Source organism: Xiphophorus couchianus, chromosome 6, assembly GCF_001444195.1.
Source record: "Xiphophorus couchianus chromosome 6, X_couchianus-1.0, whole genome shotgun sequence".
Classification (NCBI taxonomy): domain Eukaryota; kingdom Metazoa; phylum Chordata; class Actinopteri; order Cyprinodontiformes; family Poeciliidae; genus Xiphophorus; species Xiphophorus couchianus.
Window position 1 is genome coordinate 10,286,410 of NC_040233.1, and position 21,850 is coordinate 10,308,259.

A 21,850-nucleotide genomic window follows, 5' to 3' on the forward strand; every position below is an offset into this window, starting at 1 on the left:
ACAAAATGTGGCCTTTTTCAAATGTTTTAAGTGATGAAATAAACTCTGCATGGTTGCTTGGATGTCTTTGAAAACGTGTTTCCTTCATTTTCTCAGAATTTGAAATATTCTATTTTGAAGTTTGGAATGATGTAACAAAATTTGTAGCAATAGCTGCAGTAAGTAATATATACTTTAGACAATTTTTTGTTTTATTTATTATATTATGTGATGCCATTTCTAAACCAAAGCTGAGTTTTGAAGTGACTGGAAGAACATTACTTTTTCTTTTATAGAGTTACATTTTAGCTTTATATTGCAGTTGTATTTAGAAGGAAATGCAGTGTGAGGGGCTTAAACTTCTTAAAAACATACATTTTATGATAATTGAGAACTTTTTAAATGGGTTCAAAATGGATTCATTATAAGATTTGATAGCAGCTTCTGATTCCTGGTTTTTGTAAAGCTTCAACCTGATAACTCAGATTGTAGCATTTTCCATTTTTTCTTTATGAACTGCTACATGAGAACTAAGATAGTTAAAAGATTTTCTTTTTTTTTCCTTTTATCACAACAGACTGAGTTTGAAAGTTAAAAAAAATAGCAAACATGTAATATCAGTAGTAAAACAACAAATTGTATATTTGTTTTTTTAATAAATCACCCTACATGTTGCATATTCTTGTATATAGGGACCGTTTTTTTGTTAACTTTTAATGTGTCACTCCCATAAAAGTGTGGTTTTTAGACGTTTCCTTTTCTGGATGAATATGCTAAACTGATTTCATACTGAAGGACCCACTAATAGCTCAGGCTGATAATAATGTGCTGTCGTCTCTGTTCCTCAGCGTGTTGGATATCTGGATCCCTCAGCCGTTCCACGCTGAGGTCCCAGCTGACTGGTGGGACACGGAGGCTGACAAGTCCCTGCTCATCGGCGTCTTCAAACATGGTAACGGAAACACGCACACATACACAACTGCACACTTGGATAATGTCAACACCTTCACACACACTCAGACACTCCAGTGGCTTCCAGCAGAGTAAGCATCACGCAAGCAGCTACACACACCGGGCGAGCGCTCATACCACCCGCTTGTCCTGCCACCAGTTGATTGGTGTTGCTATGGGGACGGCGGTACGCAGCTGGCAGGCTCGGAGTGCAGTTGGGAGGGTGATTGATGGCTGTTTTCACCACTGGCTGCACAAAACACACACAGTTACAGGTGTTGACTTCCAAACAAAGTTTACCTCAGCATTTCACTATCAAATTCTTTACCCTCAGGTTTTTGTTATTTTAAATATCTGAAAATGTTGCGTTAAACTATTACCGACCAATAGGTGTGGACCCGGTTAATGCGTTCAGAGTTGATTTGCTTTATATAGAGGCCCTCATTCATATTAATTTGGAATAATTGTCATAATTTTTCCATCATTGCCGCCTTCTATGATTCAATTAGGACACATACACACGCACAAGCACACACAGCGCAACACAAAAGGTCTCACCCGTAGTTAATCATAATCCTTATTCACTAGGGAGGCCCTTCAGGGGGACTAACACACGCATACTCACCCAGCTTTGTGCGCAGACACCAAACAACGCTCGGCACACACATACAGAAGAGTGATGGCCTATAAAGGCCCCGATGATTAACGTTTGGCTGCGGGCACGGAGCTGCGAGAGTGAGACGGAGCGACGGTTAGGAGCGCTGCCTTACATCTTCCTAATGGAAATTTGATGGAGAGAGAGAAGGAGAGAGAGAGAGATGAATGAAAGGTTAAAGAGATGGCGTGGCTGTTTTCCTGAGCTCCTCCTCCTCCTGTCCTCTCCCTCCTTCTTTTTCCTCCTTCACATTTTGCTCCCATTCCTTCCGCTTCTTTTTTTCTCTCTCCTTTTCTCTCCCTCTCCTGTACTTCCTGATGCGTCTCAGTAGGATCTGCACGTTCCAATCTTTTCTGCCTGAATGCTCCTAACGGACAAACACGCAGAGTTTATCACACTCAGTAGCTCACTTTCACAGGACTCCATAACACACACACACACACACACTTTACTCCTCTTCCTGCTCATTCCCTCTCTCCCTCCCTCTCCTCTCTCTGACACAAATAAGCACCTGCAGGCTCACTTGGATCGGTGCGCGCACATACAGGCCAGAGGCGAGTGTGTGCACACGCGCATGCACACAGGCTGTGTATTGTCAGCAGCTGGCTCCTGGGGTCTGCCCTTCTGCTGCTGTTTTTGTCTGTTCCTTCATTTAATATGGACGCTCTGTGTGCATGCGTTTGCCTGCACAGCTTTCCGTCTGTTGAACACTTAAGCTAGAAAGCACAACTTATATCCAGCCTTTCTCCCGAGAGTTTGCCTTCAGCCTTGGTTAAAATGAACCTTTTTAGTTTCTCTGAAGTGAACCGGTATCCAGACCACAGCTTCTCCCACACCTTCCGACCTGTGTTCCTGGCATTCATATACATATCATCCTTCAGGCTATGAGAAGTACAACTCCATGCGTGCCGACCCTGCCCTGTGCTTCTTGGAGCGAGTGGGCATGCCAGACGCCAAAGCGATCGCCGCTGAACAGAGGGGCTCTGACATGATGGCAGATGGCATTGAGGGGTAAGACAGCTGACCAAAAGACAGGCCTGCTCTCACAAAAGCTTATTTAGTGCTTCTTTTTGTGAGTTTTGTTACTATTTTTTTTATTTTGCATAGACTGAACGTGACACTTTGTATTGTACTAGCGTCTGATGTTTTCTCCTGTGTAGTAAAAAATTAATTAGGGTAGGCATTTATCGTGATAAATTTCTAAGAATTTAGATTTATTGTTGGTACAATAAATTCCAATTATTGTTTGTCGGCATTGTAGTATTTTCTCCATTGTTTGTTCAATGCGAGCGTCAATAAATATGAAAATGTGATTAAATGCAGTTTCTGTGAACAAGTCATACTTTTTTATGTGACTGGTGTTCTAAAGAATTATATTATAAAACTGTTTATGTTTTTCCAGAGCAGTATTTTACAGTTATTTAAAAAAGAAGTAATAAATAGTTATCGTTATCACAATAATACCACAAAATATTGCTATAAAATTTTAAGTTCATATCGCCCACCCCTAACATTAATGATATCTTGTCATTAGATCGACTCCTTGTTTAAATTTTAAGTTAATTTCTTGGTTATTTCTTTACATCTTTAGTGAGGATGAGGATCCAGAGTATAAACCGATACGTATGCCATTTAAAGACGACCTGGACGATTTCACCAACTCTCCCCTGGATGACAAAGATGATGCAGTTGAAGGCGAGACTGAAGGTAATTTATACCGGTGGAAATCATGATGAGAAAACAATAATATTGGCCAAAGGTTTGATAAAATTTTAAGGATTTGCTTAATGTGTTCCAACTCATCACTTTTAAAGGGGCGGAGTTAGGATTTTTGAAGTTAGGTTCTGGTAAAAGGAGTCAATATCTAACCTGCAGTAGATGACTGTTTTGACATCTTAAATTCATATTAGTTGGTCCCAGAGGCCGACGCTGCCATCTAGTCTAAAACAATGTGTTCCTATAAAAGGCAATAAGTGTGACTGGTGCATGTCTATATAATTGTTTTATGAGTTTGCCTGGTTTATATATAATTCACTGAGAAGAAGGTTAATGTGCTTAAAACAGAAATGGCACTGAAATGGGCACCAATCCTAAAACAGTTCCTAACTCGAGGGATTTTATAGACTAGCCATCAGCTTCTGCATCCAAATAATACGGATTCATCCTAAATGAAAACTTTAAGGTCTTTCTGTGAGTAAGAAATTAATATTAATTAATAGAACCGAATATAACAATAAAAAAACCATTAATTTGTAATAAATTAGCTCAGGGTACTAAACAATTGGCAGAAGAACAATTCAGCATTTTCCAACAAAACACATCATCAAACCTGCAAAAGTTAGCAATTTTTTACAGCCCACAAATGTCACTTTATGTGTCCCATATGTCCCAGTTTGTTACAGTTACTGGACTAAGCTGTCCAAACGGGAGCCAAATCCATCAAACCTGGAACAAAATACAAGCCGACATAAAATATCAGTGTTTTATTAGCTGCCTGTATCCAGCAGAGGCATATCAGGGGATTTTATGAAAACAGTTTAAACACATCAAGTTTTATTCCTTTCCTTGCAGTTAAATCAGGTGAGAATGGCCAAAACGTGCCGTCTGTGGGCGGAGCTTCTGGCTCCAGCGAGCGACTGTATTGGCCAGCAGCCTCGGCCCTGACGGCCAGGCTTCGCCGTCTGATCACGGCCTACCAGCGCTCCAACCGCAGAGAGCAGCTCCGTCAGGAGGCACTCAACAGACCCGACGGTCGCCGACGACGACGCAGGGAGTTCCTGCCTTCCATCCCCATGGTTCCTGAAACGGGGGGCGCTACCACATACATCCAGGATGGCACGGGGGTGTTCATGACAGACGGAAGCCCATATTTGGCTAAAGGAAGAGCTTATTTTGCCAAAGGTGGTCAGTTTCTGCCAGAGGCTTCGCCAGTGATGACGGCCAACTCCCTGATGTCTGATGGATCCCTGTATTATAGAGAGAGGAGACAAAGGTACTGTTGTGTTCAACAAATACACTGCATAGAGTTTTAAAATGAATCTGATCATATTAACACCTTATGGGTATTTGTTTTTATCTTTTTTCAGGTGGACGCGTCGTGAGGAGGCAGACTTCTACCGCGTTGTGTCCACCTTTGGAGTCGTGTTTGATACGCAGCGTCAAAAGTTTGATTGGACCCAGTTCAGAGCGTTTGCCCGGCTGGACAAAAAAACAGATGAGAGTTTGGAGAAATATTACTACTCATTCATTGCCATGTGCAAACGGGTATGCAGGATGCAGGTCAAGACCGAGACAGGTAAAAGGAACAAGCAGTGAAAGTTTTACTGATCATAATGCAGGGTTTCCCTCAGTATATTATAGGCCTGGTGGGCCACCAGGCTTTGCTTGTGTCTCCACCAGGCTTAGCATTGCTCATTTAAGTAAGGTTTTTTTTTATATATATATATTTGCATTTTTTTAAGACTTTATAGTTGGTGTTCAGATATTAATCTTCCAATCTTTTAATAACACATAATTATCAGTAATATTTAAAAATTTTCTGTCGGCACTAAACATTTTTTAACCCAAAAATGCAGCGGGGCGTTGGATGAATGACTGCCGAGTGCCCCAACCACCAGGCTTAGCAAGTTTTCTGGGGGAAACCTTAATGACACAAAATACAGAAGTGGTTTACTCTTTTCTCACACTACAACTGAAAAGTTGGGTTTATCTGAAACATCTGTGCCATACGGTTGTGTTAGACCTGTTTGCTTTGATAGCTGTTGTGATTTAAACTCGACGGACCCAAAATGTGTGAGCACACGAACAGGAAATCAGCCAACACAGAACAATCAGAGTTTACTTATTTTATTCTTTTTAGCGCTAAAAAGAAAGAGACGCTTACCCTTACAGTCTTATGTGGATGTCAAGTGTAAAGGCCCGAATCTATACAGCATCTGCTCAAACACGGAAGACACCTTGCTTATATCCTAAAGTCCACCTCCTGGTCTGCTGGTGTGTTACGTCACTGCCTAGTGGTCAGACGATGAGCTAAAGTTAAGTTTCGTTTCTACAGAAAGTGTCCGTATGAAACAAAAGGCTTTTGTGCAGAATCTTTGTGTCCGTAGTTGTGTGTGCGTGCATGTATGGTGCGTGTCTGGAGTAAACGTCTCAACATAGCACTTAAAAAAAATTAGAGTAAGACATTTTCGGTCTTCAGAAGTATCAAAAAGAGTTGACTTGTGCATAAATGAGTAGAAGTCAAGACGTTAATTTCATTATCCAAAAATGGAAAACGGCACATGGCACAACCGCAACATAACCGTCCACCTACCATGGCAAGTTGTTCACATTTCTGGCCTTTATGGAAGAGTAGCAAGAAGAAAACCACTAAAGTCACGTTAAAGACGGCACAAGGAGAATGAATTAAAAAATTAACCTTTTTGGACAACATGCCGAACGTGCGGCTTTTCTCGTCACCATGAACACACGATTCTCAAGGTGAAACACTGTTGGCAGCATTGTGCTGTCGGGATGCTTTTCTTCTGCAGAGACAGGGAAGCGGGTCACAGTTAATAGGAAGATGGATGGAGTTAAGTCCAGGAAAATCCTGGAGGAAAACCTGTTAGAGGCTGCTAACAACTTGAGCTTCCAGCAGAACGACACTCGATATACAGCAATAGAAACGTTTAGATCAAAACATTTTTATATGTTAAAATGGTCAAACTCTAGATCTAAATCTTAATAAGAATCCATGGCAGGACTTTTATATTGTTGTTCAAGCTCTCCACCCAATCTGACTGAACTTGAGGTGTTTTTATTAGTGGTGGGACTTTATTTTTAGTAGTTAATCGCAGGTTCTGTAATTAAGTGCAATTAATTGCTTTTATGTACATGAACAACAAAGATATTTATAGATTTTAATCTGCTATTCAATGAGTATTTCAGAAATCCCTGATCATTTGGGCAACTTAAAAAAAAAAAAAACTTTAGTAATGTGGGCTGTCGGCGCTGACATTTCCAGATTTCTCTTCTGCATCAAATTTACAGGCGTATCAGAAACGAGCAAATACGAAGGTTTCCCCTGGAAAAAAATAAATACTTGTGACAAAGAAATTGAAATTTTTAATGTGTTAAAATCTATGTAATAATCAAAATTAACACGGTAAAGTCCCAGCCCTGTTTTTTATGCACAATAATGGGCAGGAGGCATTAATCTAAAGATGTAAAAAGTTTAAAGACTAAATTTGATTCTGCAAAGTATTGACTCAGGGTGGCTGATTATAAATTCCCTTTGAAATTTCACATATATTTGTAAAATATGTTGAAATCATTGCATCATTCTCCTTATGATTTATAATTAAGCTCCTCTTTGTTCCTAAACGCCGCCATTTGTGTTTATAATGAGACAAACTGTGAAAAGGAAAAGGGAATTATTTTTGCAAGACATTACATGTTTGTTTCTCTTAAGCTCAGCTTGTGATTTTTTATTTTTATTTTTTTTTTCCCCCTCAGAACTCCCAGACCCGACCCTGATCATCGACCCAATCACCGAGGAGCGCGCCTCTCGCACCCTATACCGCATCGAGCTGCTGCGCCGCATCCGAGAGCAGGTCCTCCCTCACCCGCTGCTGTCTGAGCGCCTCAAGTTCTGCCAGCCGTCTCCCGACCTGCCCGAGTGGTGGGAGTGCGGGCGCCACGACCGTGACCTCCTCCTGGGGGCCTCGAAGCACGGCGTCAGCCGTACGGATTATCACATCCTCAACGACCCCACCTTGGGCTTCCTGGAGGCCCACCAGCGCTTCACCAGTCAGCGAGGCGCCGTCGGCATCGGCTCTCTTGGAGAACTCGGCAAAGTCGGGATGGGGATCGCAGAAGCGGCCTCTGCGCCACTTCTCACGACTGCAGAGCTGGAGAGTGCCGCAGCCGCTGCCGAAATGGCCGTGGACGCAGCTGAAGAGGAGGAAGAAGGGAAGGCTGTAAAAATGGAAGAAGAGAAAACAGAAGTGGAAGTAAAAATGGAAACAGAGGAGGAAGATTCCAGCAACATTCCATGTATGAAGACTGAACCCCTTGAGCAAAAGAGAAACCAGGACAATGCTGATGAAGGGAAAGAAGAGGCAGCTGCTTCACTCATGAAGGTCACAGCTGAAGACGTTTTGCCAGAGGTTGAGAAAGACGATGATGAAGCGAAACCAGAAAGCCAGACGACAAATAACCAAGATCACGACATGACAGAAGAAAAGATCAGCACAAGCCCTGAATATTACCTAAGCAATGAGATAGACGTTGGCGCTGAGCTCCCAGAATCCTCTGCTGAAGCACAACTTGGCCCCAAGACTGCAGAGGAGGAAGATGGCGAGGAGAAGGAGACTTCTGAATGTCTTAAATCTCCAAAGTCTGCTGAAACCGAGAAAAGCCCTGAGGAAGAGGAGGAGGAGGAGAGGCTGGATGAAGATGACAAATCGGAGAAGTCCTCTCAGGCTGAAGGTATTTCAATATCCTTTATTTACTTTGATTTTGCTGCATTTCTTTCCCCCCGCCGCCCCATCTCTCTTCTGACCCCAACACCCAGCTACAGGCCTATTTCTGGTGTTTCCCCTTGTGACTCGTCAGTGTCTTAATGAGCATCAGCTCCAAGAAAAGAGAATAAAATGAGTTTGGATCCCTTGATAACAATTTAAAAGATCTTTTTTTAAATGAAGGCTTCCGAATGTGACTTTGTTTCTCTCCTCACAGCGAGCGCAGGGCAGAAGAACTTCGACGAGGAGAGCATCGCTTCTCTGAGCACATCCGTACGGGACGAGACCCGAGACGAGTTCTGTCCCGACGACCTGCAGGAAACGTCTGTGCTGCACACCCTGCAGGACCGTGCCTACGCCTTCTCTTTCTGGCCTAAGGTACGTCTACAACAAGAGCCTCCACAAATATATTGCTTATTTTGCTGCCATAGAACTCAAATGTTTCAGAATTGGTCAACCTGCAGGGGCATTTGTGGCCCTCTGCAGGACTTTGGGCGACCCCACCGACCTGCAAACATAGGTGGTTGATGCAGATCTTATGCTTTCTTTTTTATCTTTTATTACAACATTTTTACATATAAATAACTTCATCTTGTATGTACGTTAGTTGCAAAAAATATATTATATATTTATTATCAATGTTTTTGCGTTCATATCATTTTTGGAGTTATGAGAACCACAATCATGGACCGACTTCTTCTGAAAAGCAAATCAAGCAGCCGAAATGACAAAAACTAACTCAAAAAAATAATAATTGTGGATCTGTCTTGTACCAATGTAATCTGCTAAACTTGTTTTTTTCTGTTTTCTACCAAAAGAAACCCCCAAAACTATAATTTTGTTCTTTTCCATAAAATTTTCATGTTTTTTAAGTTCATTATTGAGCAAATAGAATAAAAACGGTGCCAAAAAGCTTTTTTTGTATATTTTATATAAATCTAACATTTTTGTGGTCAAACATGCTTCTAGCATAAGGATTTTGTCCCTTATGGCAAAAAGTTTGGACACCACTGGCTTAAATTAATTAAGCCAATACTGAGTCTTTCTAGTTGAATTGTTTGGTACGTAATGTCTGAAAATGGTTTACTTTTTAAAAGATGTTGACTCCCTGCAGCCAGAAACATCCTAACAAACAAACTTGCCTCTCCTTTCCGTCCAGGACCGCGTGATGATCAACAGGCTGGATAACATCTGCGAGGCTGTCCTGAAGGGCAAGTGGCCCGTCAACAGACGGCACGTCTTCGACTTCCCTGGCAACCTCTTGCCCGGTCACGGCTCCGCGGCAACCGCAGCCGCCGTAGCCATGGTGAGCGAGAGCCCGCTGCAGAGACGGAGCCTTGCCGAGCTGACGATGGCCGGCATCCACACGCCGTACAGCGGGAGCGAAGACAAAACGCTGTCTCCGCAGGTTCATGTGAGTGTTGATGCGAATGACACCCTGAGTTTGGCAGGTTGCTTCTGTTGATCGCTAACCGTTGGAAGTGTTGTGTTCAGGACGACGCTCTGAGCCTGACGGTGCCTCGACAGAGGAGGAGGAGAAGGAAAAAGATTGAGATCGAGGCAGAGAGAGCGGCGAAGAGGCGGAACCTGATGGAGATGGTTGCTCAGCTAAGGGAAAGCCACGCCGCCGCAGAGTCTCAGAACCAGGCCATTGACCTCACTAAGGTGCTCACAGGAAGTCCTTGTTCAGTTTCCCCACAAGCTGCTAGATGGTTTCATGGTGATTTACAGAAACTCTTCCATCAGGGCGTGCACCACCACTACAAAGCTTCTCCGTCATTGGCCGGCTTCCCCAGTGCCTTGATGACGAACCCTTCCCTCAAGGCCCAGATGGATTTGCTTCAGCAAGTCCCGCCTTCCGGACACAGAGCCAACGGTTCGTTGGACGCCGACCTGCCCATCACGAAGAGGAGGCGGGGCCGCAGGAAAAATGTGGAGGGCCTGGAGCTGCTGTTCATGGGCAACAAGAGAGCAGCCGGGGTACGTGCAACAGTTAAAGAGGACGCATTATGCTCAATTCACATCTTGCACATTTTTGTACTTCCATTTTGGGTATTCTGTCACTTCCGATACCAATGAAGACATCTGAAGTTTAGCATCTGATTCAGGATTGACTTCATTTATTTATTTTTTTAACACAGACATTAACCAGCACCAGTACACGCTAATAGCTTCACAAGCTTGGCCAAACATCTAAATACAACACAACTTCCTTTGTTCAGTCTGTGCAATTATGATTAATTGCACAGACAAAGTAAAATAAATAAATAAGAAAGAAACTGACAAAAACAAAAAGTTGACTAAAATAAACTACAGCAAAGCTTTTTGCAAATGGCTGAGAAAGTTCAATTAGGAATGTAATCTAAATATAATGTAAAATGAATAAGAAAGCATGATGTCACAGCACAAAGCATAGAACTAGACTAAGTAGATCTGCCCTTGTTGGTCAGGTACATTGCCACCGATACCTGATCTAGAATTTTTTTCAATATCAAGACCGATACAAATATTAATATCTGATTGGTGCATCTCTACTCTCTACTGCTTCTAAAAACAAACCATGTGGTATTTTTGGATTTAAAGAGACAGAACCCTAAAGCAGCTCATTCTGAAAGGAGCTCAAAATACCAGACTAAAATCTCATTATCTAAGAATGATTTGGTGCTAAAAATGTAACAATTGTTTCGGATATCCTATAGAACTAACCTAACCTGTTCAAGTAAGCGTACTAGGTCACCTTTAAAGATGTTTTATGTGCTCAGGTTTCTTCAAGCCGCGTTAAACTAATCCTTCATCATTTCCAGGATGATTCCGATGGGACAAAGATTTCAGGAGTGGAGGCGGTCCAGGAAGCGCCCCAGCCCCACAGACCGATCAGCGTCCCAGAGCAGAGCCCCAACGCCCGCTCTCTGGCCTCAGGCAGCCTGGAGGAGGAGGAGACGCCCGTCTCCAGCAAAGACCTGGGAGAGTGGCTGAGACAGCATCCCACATACACCATGGACATGACTGGATTCACACCAGTAAACGCTCTTCATTCATACGACGCTCATTTATTCATCGTTTCACTGACGTTTTTCTGTTCTTTAATTTTGCTGTGCTTCACACCTCACCTCTCTGTTCTCGTTTCTAGAAGAGCGAGGAGTTGCTGTTATCTCAGTTCTCCAAGCCCAAGCAGAAGCGCCATCGCTGTCGAAACCCCAACAAGATCGACATAAACACGCTGACCGGAGACGAGAGAGTCCCTGTGGTCAACAGACGGAATGGACGCAAGGTAAACGTCCATTTTGACATGAGTCTCAGAAACAACAGGAGAAAGTACAGCAATACGAAAAAGTCAAATTATGATTAATTTGTTACTTTTGAGGCCATTTATGTTTAGTTTTTGTCATAAGTTCTATGAATTTAGTTTTTCCTGTAGGCAGTTAGAATGTACTTAAGTTGACATAACCAACATAAAGTTTTACAAAGAATCTACTTGGTAGTGCATTCAAGAAACAATACAATAAAGCTTGTGGTTGAAACTTATTAACTTTGTAAAGGACAGAATAAAGCAGAGGAGGGTTCTGAGGAACAAACGCCTCGTCAAGGTGACGATTGGTTGATCACTTCTCCTTCCTGGTTTTTAGATGGGTGGGGCCATGGCTCCACCAATGAAGGAGCTCCCCAGGTGGTTATTGGAGAACCCCGAGTTCTCCATCGCTCCTGATTGGACAGACATCGTCAAACAGTCGGTGAGTGTCTCCTCTGTATCGACTCTGCTGTGGTTTCCCTCTAGTCGCCTTCTAACCACAGACCTCCTCTCAGGGTTTCCTCCCGGAAGCCATGTTTGACCGCCTTTTGACCGGCCCTGTTGTCAGAGAGGAAGGCGTTCGTCGTCGAGGGCGGCGACCCAAATCGGAAATAGTGAAGGCGGCCGCCGCCGCTCAGGCCGCGGCGGCAGCGCAGGCTGCACAGGCGTCGCTGGCGTCAGCCGCTTCCTCTGCAGGTACAGCTCTGCTCCGGACGGAGACGGATCTGATCTGGGCTCAGTTTAACTCCACTTGTGTCCCGCAGGGGGAATCAACCCGCTGCTGCTCAGCAGCCTGTTCGGAGGGATGGACCTGTCGTCTCTCCAGAGCCTTCAGTCGCTCCAGTTGGCTGCTGGTCTGATGGCCTTCCCGCCACCTGCTGACCCCAAACAGTCCACCGCCAACGCCGCCGCCGCCTCCATGCTGCCCCTCATGATCCCCAGCATGGGAGGGCTTCCCAATATGGCCGCCGCCATTCCCAACATGTTCAGCCTTGGAGGAATATTTGGAGGTAACCTGGCTGCCACCGCTGCTTCCGGAAACACCAACGGGACGCTGGAGGGAGACGGAGGCAACGGGGAGGAGACGGCAAAGAGGGAGAAGGAGGCGAGAGAAGACGGAGACGAGATGGGAGAGGAAGATGATGAAGAAGAGGAGACGGCGGAGGGAGAGGAGGAGGGCGTGAAAAAGACCAAGAAGAGGAAGATGGAGGAAGAGGTTGAAAAAAAGGAGAAACCTGTCGGCGATGCGTCCGGTGCTCCCAAGATGGCGGCCGCCGAGGCTCCAGCAGAGGTTTCCATCAATGGGGACACAGCCGCCCTCCTGGCCGCCGCCGGTATGTCGGCCAACTCCCTGGCGTTCAACCCTTTCCTGCTGTCCACTATGGCGCCCAGCCTCCTCTACCCCTCCATGTTCCTCCCGCCGGGCCTGGCCGGCCTCAGCCTGCCCGGCTTCCCCACCGCCTCCCTCGCCGAGCTGCAGAGCGCCATGGCCGGGGCGCTGGGCGACAGCGCCTCCACCCCGAACCCGCCGAGAGACGCCGAGGGGGAGAAGAGGGACGACGGGAAGGCTGTGGACGACGAGGAGGAAGAGGAAGAGGAGGAGGGAGAGGAGACGGACTCGGCGGAGCAGAAAGAGGAAGGAGTGACGGGCGGAGGAATGCCGGAGGAGTCGGCGGCGTCTCCCCAGAACGGAACGAGTGACTGAAGCGGGAAAACGTAAAAAAAAAAAACAAAAAAAAAAACTGACTGGCCTTGAACACTTCCTCCCTCTGTTGCACGTTTTCACGCCTCCAACAGAAATATCCAAACTATTACAAACTTTTTGTTTTTCCTTTGAGCTTTTGTTGACGTTTTCTATTTCACGTTTTTGTCGTTTAACCAGGTGTATTTACTATGCGTCAGAGAGGACAAGATGTGTTTGTATTAAGTTAAATCTCTCTGATCGATAGTGTAGTCAGGGAAAAGTCCTTAGCCGAGCTCGGCTCTCCTTCAAAGACTGTTTCCTTCTCTCCGGTCGGTGCGCGCCGTCAACTCTGTACCCACCTCTTGTTTGTTTTGTTTTTTTTTGGTTTGTTTTGTTTTTCTTTTTTCCACAAAATAGGACTTCACATGTTTCCAATAGTACTATTATTCTAATTAATATTATTGTTGCTGCTTTCAGCTCTCGAGTCATTTATGCCTCTCTCTCCTTTTGTCTGGACCGATATGTTGTTGCCGGCAGCGTCTCATCCAAACCAGAAGAAGAAGCTCCTGCTGCTTCTTCTGACGTCAGTTCTCAAAAAAAAAAAAAGAAAGAAAAACAGCATTACAGCTCATCCTGCTGTCTGTCTGATAAAGCTGCTGCAAAATGAATCGATAGAGATGCTCTGTTTTAGAGCAGATGTTGTTTTAAGTTCTCACATATCAGACCAGTAAGACACTGATGAGGAAATCAAACCAGACTCTCTCCGTCTCTCGACCATCCAGGCGTATACTTGATGAAGAGCAGCACACACTTTCAGGAGGCTACCACTACACACTAACCCCTCGTAGGTCATATGACTGTTTCTCCTGTTGTTTTGTTTTTTTTCCCCCCTTTTTCCTCGTTTTGACTGTTTGTCTGCACGCTGAATCGATACTGTTAAACCCAGTCCCACACTGAAAACCAGTCTGGAGTCTTTCCTACTGCCACATCCGATTGGTGTCTCTCTCCTTTTGGAGGCGGCTGCTTTTTTTTTTTTTTTTGGTTCTGTTTTGTTTTGTCTTTTCCGGGGTTGCCGGGCGGGCTGGGTCCTGCTGCCGGTCAGGCCTTCTGATTGGTCCGCTTCATGCTGCCAAAACCCAGCCACCACCACCACCCCTGTTCACAAGAGGGGCCTTCGTGAATGAATTTGGAGCGGCGGTCCAAGCAGGGATGCAACGTTTCAGGTCGATTCGTTAAAGAGGTCGTTGCGTTATTTCCCGGTCGCTGCCCCGTCGAAATGTAGTTTTAATCTTCCTCCACATCCCGGTAGTTCCAGACCAAGTGCTGCTCCCCTGTGGCGATCTCCTTCTTTAAAGACTGTTTGCTTTAGTCACACACACTGACACCAGGCCTGGCCACAAACAGGACTGAGACAGGACTTTTCAAAGTTTCTACATGTAGTTCAACTCTGCTCGCTAAGTTAAGTTTATAAGTACTTGAAAGCACGAGTGGTGCTTAATTTATTTCCCCCTCTCCTCCAACAACCCTCAAAGGCCAGTTCTAGTGTCTGAGAAGAATAAAGTGCTGCAAGTGGTTCCAATATTTAAAAGTACATTTTAAAAACGACAAGCGCTGGGCCAGGGAGACAAGTGAGTCGGAGGTCTTCGTCCCGCCGCCTCCCCCCTCCACCTACACCACCACCCCCCTCCGTCACAAAGATCCTCGTTCTCCTCTCTAACGCTGAGACAGCAATAACCGAGGCAGCTTTTGAATGTTCCAACATCACTCTCCCAACACGCTCACCCTATGAATAACCACAAGTGTCGTATGAGTAGAGAAGCAAACTGTAAATGAGGACAAAATAAGTACTGCAATCAATTTTTTTGTCTCACTCTTTTCCTGTTGATGCACTGGTGTTAAAGAGTAAAGTTAATCAGGTACCTTTATTACTTAGCTACTTTTCTTGAAAACAAAGGACATTTTGTTACTTTTAGCCAGCAAGCTGAAGAGCATTACCTCAAAATTCTTATCTAGCCTTGAAGTTTACAGACATACCATGTAAATGTTTTTTTTTTCCTTTTTTCTTTTTTGGTTTGTGTAATTTTTTTCTTTTTTGTTTTGTTTTTTTGAGACATCATGTATGATGACTTGTAGCTATGATGCTTTTAATAAAAGTGAATCATGATATTCGCCTAGGAAACCAACTCTCTGCCTTTATCTCATTATTTACAGCAAACAAACCTGAGCGAAATACATGGCATATACATGCATGTTGGAAAGAAAACGGAATAGGGTTCAGCAATTATTTAAGGCTAAACCCTTAAATAATTGCCGTTGCTGTAAAAGGTATTGAAGTTTAATAATTAAAGGGCAAACAAAACATCTTGTGTTTTTGGGGGGTTTTTTTCCACATTTCCCCACCTTACTGATGTGTTTTCCAGCTGAATTGTGCAGAATAATTGGCGCTGCACGTGTGGAATTTGTTTTTTATTATTTAGTTAAATTTTTACACCACAAATCTGGCACTTTTACAGGGTGGGGACATTTTTGAGAGCCACTGTGAATAAATTTCAATAAATTTTATGTTTCTGCAGGGTCATAAAAAGTCTGCTTTCAGGCTTTTAAGATCTCTCAAATATTCACAGAACAAGCCATTGTGTTTGGAAATATTTTGAGCCTTAAATGTGAATATCTTTGCTTATTTAAAGGAAATAAGGAGGTATATTATAACAAAACAGCTTTATATTTAATAATTTATCTTCTGACATTGCATCTTTACCACAAATGGCTTGAAAATATGGCTTACATCAGTTTCAGGGAACAGAGCAGAATGTTTTAAACCTAGCCCAAAAAACACAATGGAGTGGATTAGCTTAAAACTAGTTGTTACTGTAAATGGTATTAAAGTTTAATAATTAAAGGGCAAAGAAAGTCCAAAGGTGTTTGGCTTATAGTACGGTAGTCGGGAAGAGCCAGCCAACGTTACAAAATGTTAAACACTTTTCTAATTTTTATGTATATTTATTTATTAGCTCTCAGTAAATGAGTGACATTGGTGTTGCTTTTTGTCCTGATTCCCATCAGATTGGAGTTTGATCTTCAGGTCTGGTCGCAGGGGTTTTAGGTTGATTTAGCCTCATACTTAAACCGAAGCTGTTTCTCCAAGTTACCCACGGTTTGTGCTGAAGTCAGTGATCTTCTTCAATATTTTATTAGAAAACACTGTCACAGAAGAGCTCCATATAACGCTGGGTTAAAAAGGATAAACGTTATGGACGAGCTCCTAAATTTGCATTGGTTCCAAACCATCCGTTATCCAAATATGTTTTCTGCATGACGGGGAAAGGGAGTAAAAAAAACTTGTTTGTGATGAGGAAATAAAACACTGTTTTCCCTCTAGCAGCTAAAAATATCGGCTTGGCTTTTTGTCGATTGGTATCAGAAAAGTGTAAATTATTGAGCTATTGTGGCTGCAGGTATTGCACAAATTTACCAACATATAGCTTAATGGCCAATAAAACTAGAAGTCTAGCCTAAGCTGCTTTTGATTCCAGTTAAATTTGAAGTGCAAAACTGCCGAAATCATAAAAAATAGTTGATTTTGACACATCAACCTGCATGTCAGGCCTCAAAGTGAAAGCTTCGCTGGCCATATTTACACAGAAACTCATCCATCTTTTTAAAATAAAGTTTTCTGTATAAAGGTTTTAACAGCTAGTTCAGGAAGAGCAGAGCACAAAGTGGCTCTTTATTGTCTTACGATAACAAAAATCTGGAAAACATCAGAGAAGTTTATGCAAAAATGATTGTGTGAACCCTTTAAACTTCCATGTTTGCTTTGGGCCTCTGTTTACACAGCCAGCTATGACTGTTCAGACAGTGCATGGAGTTAGAAGGCCGTGCGCCATCGGTGACCTTCCTGTGTGAAACTCACCCAGAACAGAGGATGTGAAAGATTTCCAAGAAGAGGAACTGATTTAAAAGTAAAATAGTGGGGGAGAAAAAGCAAAAACACAAAGTTTCCGTAAAGCTTTCTGACTGATTTTCACACTACTTTACTTTTCTCTCAGGCAGCAGCAGTTTTGCACAGAAAGATCACAGAGGAGTCTTCAAAGGCTCATAAAAAAAGCATTTGCATAAACTGTGATGATTAGAGTTCCCACACATCCCTTAAAATATGGAACCTTCCCAAATTTGGTGATTAAATGGTGCACAACTTTTTAAATCAATTTGGGATGCGTTACGTTGCATACTTCCTGGACTGATTTGTTTTGGTCTAAGGCTCGGTGAGACTGGTGTGGTATTTCATTCACTTATTTTGGAACCTTGTATGGACAGTTAGCATCTCTTTTGGAATTTTATTATTTATTTATTTATTTTAAACTCACATTTATTATTTATTTATTTATTTATTATTCAGTCATATTAGTAATGGACATCATAAAGTAAACAATTGTGGCTATAAATGTTTTTTCACTTCATAATTTTTATTGCTAATAAAGAATCCAAATACTTTCTTGAGACTATGATTATTATAAACCGCAGCAGGTGAATCACTTTGCAAATGGCCACTTTCTTTATTTTTCAGATTTAAAAAATGTCAACACCAGTTGCTAATTACTTTATGAAGCCTTGTTGGTTGGTTTATGGCTCTTCGAATCAGGATTTGTGTTAAATGAAGGTACCAAGAGCGAATAACGCTGTCCCTTTAAGATGTTGGAAAACCTGAATTGTTGAAGAATCGCAACAAGTGGGTCATTTAAAAGGTGTCAGGCTTTTGTTTTTACCCTAGAGGTTTGCAGAGTTCGTGTCTCGTCAAGGCGCTGGCACCTGTGATTCGCTCGGCCACATTTAAAGGTACGAGCCTGGAGGATTACATAATATGACCTTTCCAACACACCAGAAGTTCAAATTCACCACGGGAAAGTCAGCCGTGGCATGAAACACAATGAATTTAGCCACAGAAAATTCCCCCAAAAGCAAAAAATTCTTAGAGCGAGACTGAGTGAAGACAGACGCCCAGTTTGAATAAAACCAAATGATCTGGTCTGATGCTGATGTTGCGGTTGTTTTTATTTATGACGTGTCTGCAGGAAACAGGAGCTGCAAGTGACTCCAAAGGTTGAAGCTGAGGTGAAATAACTTCCCAGGAAATAATCACTCACTGTGCCCTGTGTGCGTGCGTGCGTGGGGGTGTGTTGATTGAGTGTGTGTGTGTGTGTGTGTGTGTGTGTGTGTGTGGACATGTATGTAGCAGTCCATCCAGGCTGTCAGAGATGGCATTTCTCCCACTGGAGCTGCTGACAACCAACAAACTGACAGGCAAACCTCATAGTGTGTGTGTGTGTGTTATTAAATGGGTCAATACAGGCAAACCTCATAGTGTGTGTGTGTGTGTTATTAAATGGGTCAATACTGATCCATTTCTGCCTAATATACCACACAACAACCAGTTTTAAACTAATACATTGAGTTTACTCCCCAAACGTGTTTTTAATAACAGAAAACAAAAACTGGGCTTTGGTTCACAAGTTTAGTATTTTAGGTTCAGGTGGTTTTAACTTGAACAATGTTTCTTTTTTGCTTTCTCCAGTTTCTGCGCGAATTAGTAAAAGTAATGAAAGGCGTGTTTTAGTCACGAAGTTAACAAACTGGACTAAATATGTCAATCGGGTGTCCTCACATAGACGGAGAAATGTAAGGTGTTTGAATGGAGGTGTGTTTATTTTAGCAGGCAGGAGAGACTCGGATGTGTGTGTGTGTGTGTGCGTGTGTGTGTGACAGACGTCTGGCCTAATCGCCTTGCAGGAGGAAGTGGGACGTGAAATCTACCAGCCGCCCCATACCACTCTCTCTCTCTCACACACACACACACACACACACACACACACACACACACACACACACACACACACACACACAGTGAAACCCAGCATGCATTCTCGTCTCCTACCCTCATTTCTCCTTCCAGGAATCTGAATCTGGTCGGATTTACCAGTTTTCTGTCGGCCTTTGTTCGGTTGCTGCATGTGAAAATGCAAATTGTAACATAACACTGCAATAATCTTTTTATTGGAAGAATAAAATCATTTCCAACATTTATATTGATTATGCATAAAGTCAGATGAAACACATGGTTAAGCAGGGATTGTTGGATGAGTCTTCAGCAGCTCTGTCAACACGCTCTGTCTTTCTTGACTGCTCACCACTTCAGAGCGTTCTGCCAGGCTCTGCTCTGCCAGCTAACTTGTAAATTAATGAGCTCAGATTAGTGAATATCCAGCCTTATTGTGCAACACTAAGCTGCAGTGCGGATGATAATCCAGATATCACTTTCGGGGAGAGGCACTGAGTCATATTGTGCACCGGACTGATCCCACACATAAATACATCTTAAAATAAACACATTTGTAATACGATGAATGGAGTATTGTTAAATTGAAAGCAAATAAGATTTTCTGCCTGGAAAAATACGAATACAAAAAGTGATGCTATGGAAAGATTTCACAGAGCTTTGTTTCATTCCAGTTCAATTCATCTCATCTCTTGGTGACTCTGAAGGAGCTGCAGAGATCAGGGGAGAGAACAAAAACAACTATACCCTTTAAACTCACATTTCATCATGTTATTTTAAACTCACATTTATTAATTTTTTTGTCATTGAACATCATAGAGTAGTACATGGTAGTGAAGTGAAATAAAAATCAAAATAGTGAGGCGTGCATTTTTAACAACACTTGCTAGAAAGTTCTTTCGAGCTGCATTTTCTAGCCAGTGTGTCTTGGCTTTTTTTTTCTACAATAGTTTAAGCTTCATCAGATTGAATGGGAAGTAATCTCTGCCCTTTCTGAAGAAATCACCAAAGCATGATGCTACCACCACCATACCTCACTCTTGGATTGGGGTGTCCGTGGCATATAGATTGCAGTATTCTTCCACCATTATACATAAATGGTACGTAAAATATACGTACCGTATATTTGCCATTTTTCTTACACAACGACTTTGTGTTTATAGCAACATTTGTGTGTCCTGTTAACCTGGATCCAGCTACAGTTTGGTGGAGACCCAAATAATGTACCCTTGATATTCAAATAAAACCTTTATTTCATTTTATGGTTATTAAATATGATTTAATATTCAGCTTCAGCAGGAGAGGTTAATGTAAAGGGACCACAAAGGCAATCTGCTCAGCTTGGGTCACCACAAAAATAGGAATATAGGCATGTGTGTGTGTGTGTGTGTGTGTGTGTGTCTGTTTCTCCTGTCCAGATGAATCTCTCTCCACTCGGCTGGATGTGTCACTTCCTGCTCTCTGCGGTTGTCATGGAGAGGCCAGGGCTCCAGCGATAAAGAGCCATCTGCCGTCGGCATGACCACCTACAGGCCAGCCGCACGCCCAGTCATCGCAACTGTGATTGATAGCCCCCAGAGAGTGACAGAGCGCAGCGAGAACAGGATAAAAAGAGAGGAGCAAGTCAGAGGGAGGAGCAGCGGGGGAGGAGAGGAGGAGAGAGGAAGAGACAGGTCCAGATGTCCCCCTTGTTTGCTCGGGGGTTTTATGTCTCTCTCTCCTGTTTCCAAGGGAGACAAATGGCAGAAATGTGGCACCGAGAGCCACTGATTCAATTACCGATCCGCACACATACACAGATACACTTACACGAGTACCTTTGCGAGGACACTTGCATTTTGGAGTTGAGGTCACAATTTAGAAGCGGATCCCCAGTCATCAAATTTGTATTGTGAGACAACGTGAGAAAGTTTTCTTAAACTAGAGATTCAAAGCATCAAGCAGATCCCAATGAACACGGCTCTAATGTAGAAACACACAAATACGCTGAAGATACTGGAACTACAGCTCACATCCTCTCGTTTAAAAGATGTTTGTTATAATCTAAATGTTTATTGACAAGTAAGCCCTTCTCTAGATGTTTGTCAGCCGCTTAAGGAGTTAATCAGAACCAACAGGCCTTTTTAAGTACTTTTTTTAAAGGTTAAAGTTCCTGAAAACTTTAAACTTTATGTTAAAGATGCAATGTTTCTACATTGTAGCTTTCAGCTCTTCCCAAACAGTTTCAGCTCTTAAACAAGTTTCAGTCCAGATTATTTGTAAATCCCACTATGCTAACTGGTTTCCTCTGAGTCTGAGATGACTTGACAAATCTGCTGCTTGACTGATTTAGGGTTAGTTTCTGACGCTAGGACAGCCGACAAAGGCCTGTGTAATCTGTTAGCATATGCTAATTACAATTACAGGATTCACACTGCATTTTCACAGGAAATGCACATTTTTCAAGTTGTTCTTATGCCTTATTTGGATACCACCTTTCACGTTTGTTCACAGGTGCTTCCCAGTCAAGTTCTGCTTCATTATATTCAGATTTTTATTACCTGTAAAGTTAAATTTACTTCTAGAGTATCAATGCTCAAATTGTTTGTTTCTCATTTGGCTCACATGTCAAAAGTCTACATTTTTAGTTTCGTCAGTTGAAACACCTGAAGTCAGAGCCGTATAATGTCGGTTATTCATTGTTTGATGCTCATTAATGTTTACCTAATTATTGACTTTATTTGGTTAGTTTACTGAGTAACTGTAGACCTGTTCATAGCTCTATCTGTCACCAATTTGCATATTCTGTTAAACACGTCTGTCTGTCTAGAACCTCACGTCCGTCTCTGGTTGCTTCAGTAAAACTTTTTTGGATCTGACAAGCGATCCCATGCTAGACGTTTGCTGGTCTTTTTTCAGCAGCTCCCTTTTTTTTTTCATTCAGAGGAGAACGATGGGGACAAACAACGTCCCAGCAGGG

General features: G+C 42.8%; 1 protein-coding gene across 1 annotated transcript in view; it reads left to right on the top strand.

Annotated features, from left to right (window-relative positions):
• Positions 1-15,241, top strand: part of chd7 (chromodomain helicase DNA binding protein 7) — an 88,657-nt gene extending 73,416 nt beyond the window's left edge. The window contains exons 27-41 of the mRNA XM_028020067.1: positions 828-931; positions 2,467-2,596; positions 3,177-3,292; positions 4,157-4,577; positions 4,672-4,880; positions 7,079-8,053; positions 8,303-8,463; positions 9,245-9,499; positions 9,580-9,750; positions 9,832-10,065; positions 10,890-11,105; positions 11,216-11,356; positions 11,712-11,816; positions 11,890-12,070; positions 12,139-15,241. Coding sequence (XP_027875868.1) covers positions 828-931; positions 2,467-2,596; positions 3,177-3,292; positions 4,157-4,577; positions 4,672-4,880; positions 7,079-8,053; positions 8,303-8,463; positions 9,245-9,499; positions 9,580-9,750; positions 9,832-10,065; positions 10,890-11,105; positions 11,216-11,356; positions 11,712-11,816; positions 11,890-12,070; positions 12,139-13,079 — 4,360 coding nt within the window. The 3' untranslated portion in view covers positions 13,080-15,241. The remainder of the gene's footprint in view (positions 1-827; positions 932-2,466; positions 2,597-3,176; positions 3,293-4,156; positions 4,578-4,671; positions 4,881-7,078; positions 8,054-8,302; positions 8,464-9,244; positions 9,500-9,579; positions 9,751-9,831; positions 10,066-10,889; positions 11,106-11,215; positions 11,357-11,711; positions 11,817-11,889; positions 12,071-12,138) is intronic.
• The last annotated feature ends 6,609 nt before the right edge of the window (positions 15,242-21,850 follow it).